The 7,767-nt window shown below is 37.8% G+C and overlaps 1 long non-coding RNA gene and 1 gene segment (V, D, J or C); one reads left to right on the top strand and one right to left on the bottom strand.

Moving 5' to 3' along the window:
- Window positions 1–1,179: 1,179 nt before the first annotated feature.
- On the bottom strand, window positions 1,180–2,910 carry LOC132995336 (uncharacterized). Its single transcript, XR_009677012.1, has 3 exons — window positions 1,944–2,910; window positions 1,710–1,759; window positions 1,180–1,361 (listed from the first exon to the last, which is right to left on the bottom strand). It is a non-coding gene; the product is annotated as an uncharacterized LOC132995336 (long non-coding RNA).
- Window positions 2,911–5,319: 2,409 nt separating this feature from the next.
- LOC132995317 (immunoglobulin heavy variable 3-23-like) lies at window positions 5,320–5,923 on the top strand. The segment is given in 2 exon segments: window positions 5,320–5,501; window positions 5,592–5,923. Coding segments are annotated over 2 exon segments (345 nt in total).
- Window positions 5,924–7,767: the final 1,844 nt, after the last annotated feature.

Below are 7,767 nucleotides of genomic sequence, written 5' to 3'. Positions count from 1 at the left end.
TAGTCTGCAATGTGATTCATGTCTGCTTTTCTAATATATTTAACTGAACAGTAAATCAATTGTTTCCGTGTCTTCATTTAGGCAAAGAAGAGATAAAAGCAGCTGGTCTGACATCTTCCACAGAGGTGAAGTGTAAGTTAAAATCATCTGTTAAAAGTTTATATCCTGTGATTGTTTTGAAGTTGAAGGATTGTAAAAACAAGCTATTGTTAACAATACAGTCTTCTAAAATTAAAATCACACTGAGACATACACCAGCTAAATGTTAAATAGAAAGGTGATGTTTTCTTTTCCATTTTACAATCAACAGAACCTAGAAATGACTAATTTCAACCTTTGTCTGCACACCTGTTACAGTGGACAGGCTGGGGTCACATAGTTTGAAGGAACCTCCTCCTTCTTTCACCTGTGTCAGACGCCCTGCTCATCCACTGTGGTAGAAATGACCTTACACCAGCAGCTCTCCCAGATGAAGAGTCCTCTCTGCCATCACCCAGAGGAGCTGATCGACATCTGCACAACTGAAGAAGGTGGACAGAGTCTGGAGCTTTGTGACAGTGAACAGTGAGAAGGCTACCATAGTCATCCTCAGAGAAAACACAGAGATCCTGGTCAATATTCAATGCTGCTATTTTTCTTTCCATGATGTTGCCCTGTGTTTGAAAGGCCAAATGCTGGAGGGTTGTGTTGGATTTGCTTTTCCATCATATTTTAACAGTCAAACAATCATCCAGGATCTCTTTACTTTATTTGATTTTTGTTTGGATTTCTTTGTTCAATTATTTTTTATACTTTCTCCTATGTCCCAGCAGTTCAACCTGTTGGTCTCCCTTACTTATTTTCCACATGGTTAATGAAGCCAGGAGTTGTTTATTGAAGTTTTTTTTTTCATAAAATGTTTAAATAAACTTTTTTTAAATCTGAATTGACTGTCTCTGATTAACTGGAGCACTACAAAGTGTTGGTCATAGTAAAATAATTTAGCAGTTAAGTTTATAGCTCACATTTAAAAGGCCTTGAACTGACATTAATTTCTTCTTGACCAACAACAGCAGCTAAGACAACAACAAAGCTACCAGACGAGCTCAGCTTGTCACAGCTGGGCTCGACTGAGATAAATGGCCTTAAAACTTATTTAATATTAAACATTTAAAGCCAATAAGCATAGCAAGATACGCATGAGATTCCATTTCCATTTATTCAATCACAGACTTGTCAAACAGTCTGGCATTTTGTGCTGCTGTTTTCAAGAGTTAATAACTGAAGAGAAAAACTCCATCGAGAGAGGACAGGAAACGCTCAGGGGACGAGTCCTCCATGTTGTCAGGTGTTGCTGATGGATCTGAATCTGAGGGCATCTTCTGTAATAAAGAAAAACAATCATGGAGTTAAATGTAAAGTATAATGGATTTTACTGTGATGTTTATGCCTCAGACCTGAAATCAGATCTGTCCTCAGGTTCTGCTAAACTTCAGCTTCTAAAGTTTGCTTTAAAGACAGGGTAACTATTTTAGAGGAAAAAAATGTATATAATAAGACAGGATGAATCCAATAATATGATCAGCTTTATGAATTTATGTTTTAAGACAAAAGTGTTCCTGCCACTTTCTATTGAAGATTATTTTAAACTGTCATCACATGGGCCAGCCTGATAAATTAAACTAATGTTAAATATTCTCATATAATCAGATTTGTGTGCAGAACCTCACCGGAGCTGGAATCAGAGTCTGGACTGCTGTTTCCTTTGAGCATTGATTTCCTTGAAGACAGAAAGAAGAACAATTTAAACATGAACTAGACTTCTTGCAGAACCACAGAGGCTGTTAAAATCTTCTGCTAGTCTTCCTTACATTTTAAGAAGGATTATAAATTGTTACTAAAATTACTTTGATGCTGATAGCGGTTACAATAACACAGTCCAATCATATGAGAGATAATTTTACCTTTGAGTCCTATATGAAGGCGTTCTCTTCAGAATCAGCGCTGCAAAGACAAGATGATGGCGTCCACCTTCACAACCTGCTGCTTCAGTCTGGCTGCTTCATGGTCACCTACAGGAACACCACAGAAATGCAATCAAAGTACTTCACTTTATTTATCAGAGGATGTACTGTATGCAAAGTAAAACATTTTTTAGCTGTAATTCCTCAAAAAGATTTGAGACTGCTTTGTTATTTGAGAGCACAGATTGTTTCTTTTCCCTTCTCTCTGTTTGACTGTACATGACCTTTTAGTGCTGTAAAAGATGCTACAGTAAATCCTGGATCAGCTGTGCGGATGGTGTGACTGTGTGGTAAAGCTGTATTAAAGTTGTCACGCACATACTCATATGCCTTTGGAGAGTAAAAGTGCAGTGTGGTGGCAAACTGCTTATAAAATATAAAATAGTATTTTATTGGTGAGGTCCCCCAATCCAAGCGTCCTACAGAGTAGCAGCAGCGGGCTTTAGAGGGAGGAGACGAGCGCATTACGGAGAGGAGCGCACCGGAGGGGGCGAGCTGGGGGAGAGACGCGCAGCCTGAGAAAAAGGAAATCCCTGTTTAAAATATAATGTTGGTGAAAAGAGGGAAATAGGAAGACATAAATGTCAATGTTGAAATTCTTTTGAATGCAGAGGCCGTGGATGTTCAGTTTTCTTTGGCTATAAAAAGGCAACAATAGCCTGTAGTTTAATCATGGTGTTTCTCTTTGTTAACGATTATTGAAGCGAAATCAAAAATAAATGCATGACATTTAAAACATATTAACATGTGTGGGGAAAAACGCGATCTTTATGTCTTCTTTTATTGTACCTATGTCTCCTCCTAACTTCAATAACAGCAGCATGTTGTGTGTAACACTGATCTCCTGCATTAACACCTTCCTTTCAAAGGTGTTAAACACAGACACAGACACAGTCACTGCAATTTTTGTCAGGTTTTGTCAATTTTTAGTACAAATTCTCAATGAGCGTCATTAAATTTACAATGTGATCAACTTGTGTTTGTTGAATTGGTAGTGTGTGGAAGACAATGCAGAATATTTATCAGTTTAAGCAGCATGATGCTCCGTTAATATTACATTACACCACCGCAGGTTGTTGATGTTTGTGTTCACGTTTCAGTTAGTCTCTTAAATCAGTAACAATTATATTAAATCAGAGCTTACCTTTAGTTTTATCTGGATACATAGAGAAATATTCTACCCTCGTATATAGTACTATGAATTTCAGCCTGCACGGTGAGCGGATGAAAGTAAAACCTGTTACTCTCTGTATAGCCCACTTATCACTCAGACTGTAAACATGTACACATTAGTAATGATGCAGGCCAGATTACAATTATTTGGCTTTGTTTTTGCCCTAGATACTTTTTTGAGACTTTACCAGACTATTTATTTTTGCTGTAAAATAACTGTACAGTCAATGAACCGCATCTATGAGCGGATTTTATATTACGATTCTTGGTTTTAAATACAATTTAAATCACAATAATGATATAACAATATCAAGAAACATAGCATGTCAGTTATTAGGTTTGCTCATTTTAAAAAATAAAATAAAAAGATAAATCATGCCGGATAAGTAACCTAGCTTTACAACATTTCAGCTAACCTTAGACTGCTTATGTGTTAGCTAGCTAGATAACGACTTTAACCAACCAATGACACATAAATCACACTTTTTTACTTACCGAAAAAACTGCAAAGATCCCTTAGCTCCCACAGGTCGGTTGGAACAGTTTACTGCAGAACAACTCATTTTGCCAGCTCAAAAAAGACGAAAAAACTGAACGGAAAAATTCAATGGCGTCTCGGCTTTCCTTCACTACGTAACTTTTGCTATTCACAAAGAGAGCTACGCAAGATCGGTGGCTGTCAATCATCGTCAAATATGACGTAAAATCCCGTTTTTCAACCTCAAATAACTTATTTAAAACAAACTTCACAGAAAAATGAGCACTTGAACACAATGTAGGGTGATAATAACTAATGATCACAGCAGAGTTTAGGTTTGGAAAAAAATTATGTGACTTATGTGACGAGTATTTTAGCTTTACAGTTTGACCCACATCCCGTCTGTTATCATTGAGGAGGCGGGGTTTATGACCTATACTGCAGCCAGTCAGCAGGGGGAGCTCTAAAAATAAAAGCTTCACTAGACCGGGGACCTTGTCCCGTCCATTATTTTTACAGTCTATGCATACAACACGGAGCTAACCTAGCTTAGTGTCTCACTGAACTTTCATAAAATGTAAATACAACGTTTTAAACATCAATCTTTCTGTAAGTTCCTACAATAAACAATAAACACGAAAACATCTCTAGAAACATACTTTGTAGATAACACAGATATATATTAACTTTTTACCTGAAAAAGGGTCAAATGAATAAATGGACTCAAGACACGACGCTTCCTCTGTCAGCGTCATGCAGAATGAGGCATCGCGGCTGAGAGCTCCCCCTTCCGGCCTCGGCAGGCATAACTAATCAATCACATGCATTATCTCTTGATAGACATTACAGGTAAATGACAGATTCATAAATCTTGGCATATCTGTTTGTTTCAAAGGTTTTTAACAAAAAACTCATTTTTAAAGTGTTTTAAATCCTTCAGACTGAATCTGTTTTAACACTGATATCTTTTACAAATTATTAAACTTAAATGAACTTCTACAATTGTTTTATGACATTTTGTACAAGAATTCGCTGTTTTATGTCACTAACATCATATTTATTTCTTCATGAAGTTATTTATAACTTATCAGTTATTTCAAATAAATTACACCTATCACATTATCTACTGGAAGAGATGAAAATTCAGTTTCAACCTACATAATTAAAACTTTTTTCCTTGGTAGTAATGTTTGCAGACTTTGCAAAACACTACTTCTGTTTTTATTCAATACAGCTGATTAAATTCTTTGTATCTGTTTGGAGAAACTGTATCTACATTTGTTTTGAACTCCAAGCATACAGTAGAGATCAACACGTGGACGAAACATGTAAAGATTTAAAATATTCAACATGATATGAAGTTAGTACACCAACATTATTAAAGAGTAATTATATATAATCACATCCACACAATATGAATTAACATAAGAAGAGTAGAAAAGCTCTTTCTAATAGCATTTCCTTATCACCTATTTATTGATTGTTGCTGCTCTCTTTGATAAGATTAATCCTAAAATGAATGAAACCAGTTATTAGTAAACACTTTCAACCAATCTGATCCTACAGTATGATCACATATATTATATCTGTTATCATATGTAAAGAAAGAGATGATTTCCAGTCATCTTTTCACTCTGCAGATATAAAAACAGTGAACAGACTCTTCTATTGGCTCCAGTCAGACCATCATTGATGCTTCATATGTTTGATTGTATGCAAACTCAGTGAGCTTCCTTGTTACTCAGCTATAAAAACTTCCCATCAGGCCGTCAGTGGAGTTCACAGCACGTCACTTTCAACATCAACCATGTTTTCTGTAGCTCTGCTGCTGCTGCTGGCAGCTGGATGTGAGTCTGTCTGCATCTGTCAAAGTCAACAGTTCTTCTTCTGCAGTTTAACTTGATCATTTCTTACTAAACATGTTCTCTTTTTAACAGGTGTGAAGTGTGAACAGTTGACACAGCCAGCCTCTGTGACTGTGCAGCCAGGTCAGAGTCTGACCATCACCTGTCAGGTCTCTTATTCTGTTAGCAGCTATGCTACAGCCTGGATCAGACAGCCTGCAGGGAAAGGACTGGAGTGGATCGGTAGCGGAGTTGGATCCACCACACTCTACAAAGATTCACTGAAGAACCAGTTCAGTATCGACTTAGACTCTTCCAGAAACAGAGTGACTCTAAACGGACTGAATATGCAGCCTGCAGACACTGCAGTGTATTACTGTGCCAGAGACCCACAGTGACACAACCCATCAGTAGAGCTGAACAAAAACCCCTCAGAGCCTGAACACCAGTAACATGAAGCCACCAGAGGAGGAGCCGTCACACCAATAATGATTAACACCAAGCACTGAACCAGGGGAACAGAGACTTTTCCATTGCTGCCCCTCTCTCTCTGGATCTCTCTCCTCAAACACACCTGAGACTTTACTGACCTGCCACAATTCAAATCACTGATAGAAACATTATAAACACTGCTTTAGATTGCTAATGTTTCTTTTTGTAACATTGTTTAAAAGTGTTTTTCTTTAAATGTGACTCTGTAAATCAAATAAATCAAATGTATTATAATTATTTTTATACATATTAAACACCAGTTCACTTTTACAGTAAGGAGAAAAACAGCTGTAACACATGAAAATACCTTTGTTTTCAAAAGAATAACTCACACTTATCAGGATCACATTCACATTAGTAACTGAACCAGAGGTCTTTAGCTTCCTCTATGGAGATCTTATTCAATCAAACTATAAGAAAATGAGATTTTAATACCACTGTTGTTCTCTGATACCCTGAGCCCATGTGACAAAATCCTCCGTGAATGTTGAGAACAGAAGACACATACATGTTACTTTATGTTCCCTAACTGTTAAAAAGTAGAGCTGTGTGTTATTCTGCTTTGTGTTCTTACTGATTGGCTGCCTGAGTTGAGATACTGAAAAAAATAAACAAACAATTAACAACTTAAAAGGACACTTGTGTTTAGAATTTAATTCCAAAAGTAAAGAAGTGATATCCAAATGAAATTATTTTCTTCTCTATCTGAGGAGGAGTCAATGTAAATCTCTGATGTGTTCCTCCTCTACTTATGTGAGAGCAGAGAGGACGACAGAGAACAGTGGACACACAGTTGAACATGATGGACTATAGGACAGGACTGCTGCTTTTTACTGTCTGCTGGGCAGGTGATGATCATCACTCATCTTTACTCTAAAAAGTGTTCTGAAAGTGTCACATCTGATGGTTTTCTTTTCTGTCTCTTCAGGTGTTGATGGTCAGACTCTGACAGAATCTGAAGCAGTGGTTAAAAGGCCTGGAGAATCCCACAGACTGACCTGTTCAGCCTCTGGATTCACATTCAGCAACCACCATATGAGCTGGGTCAGACAGGCTCCTGGAAAAGGACTGGAGTGGATCGCCTGGGTTGAGAATGATAATGACAGAAAATACTACTCTCAGTCAGTTACAGGCCGGTTCACCGCCTCCAGAGACAACAGCAGACAGCAGGTGTATCTGCAGATGAACAGTCTGAAGACTGAAGATTCTGCTGTTTATTATTGTGCCAGAGACCCACAGTGACACAGGAGGAAGTATCGCTGTACAAAAACTCAACATGTCAAACAGTACTCTCTCTGTGTTTCATTTATAGAATAAGCTTCAGTTTGATGTGAAAAAAATTAAAGTTTCAGTTCTTGTGCATCTCTGGTATTCTTCCACATGTTGTTAAAGTAGACTGATGAAATCTCATATTTAGTGGATCTGACTGTTAACGTGAATCTTCTTGTTTGAAGCAGCTTGTCCTTGTAACTTTTAATTAAGGGCATGTGTCGTCCCCACAACCACAGCCTGACGCCCAGCCTCCACCATCCGACTGTGTCGACCCTACAACCACCGCCGTCCACATTCATGCTCAGCCTGCTCCGACCTCCACCTCAGCGGCAAGGAAGTGTGGACAACAGGAACACGAGGAATACAAAGGAGAAATCCTTCCTGCATATCATCTCATATGCTCTTTTGTAAAGCGTCTTGAGATAACAACTGTAATGAATTGATGTTATTCAAATAATGATTGATTGGTTGACTGAATGTGTCTGTCTCTCCTTAATTGCTAAAA

Source organism: Labrus mixtus, chromosome 20 (genome assembly GCF_963584025.1).
Source record: "Labrus mixtus chromosome 20, fLabMix1.1, whole genome shotgun sequence".
Taxonomy (NCBI): domain Eukaryota; kingdom Metazoa; phylum Chordata; class Actinopteri; order Labriformes; family Labridae; genus Labrus; species Labrus mixtus.
The sequence above is the reverse complement of the archived record's forward strand: the minus strand, read 5'-3'. Positions and strand labels throughout refer to the sequence as shown.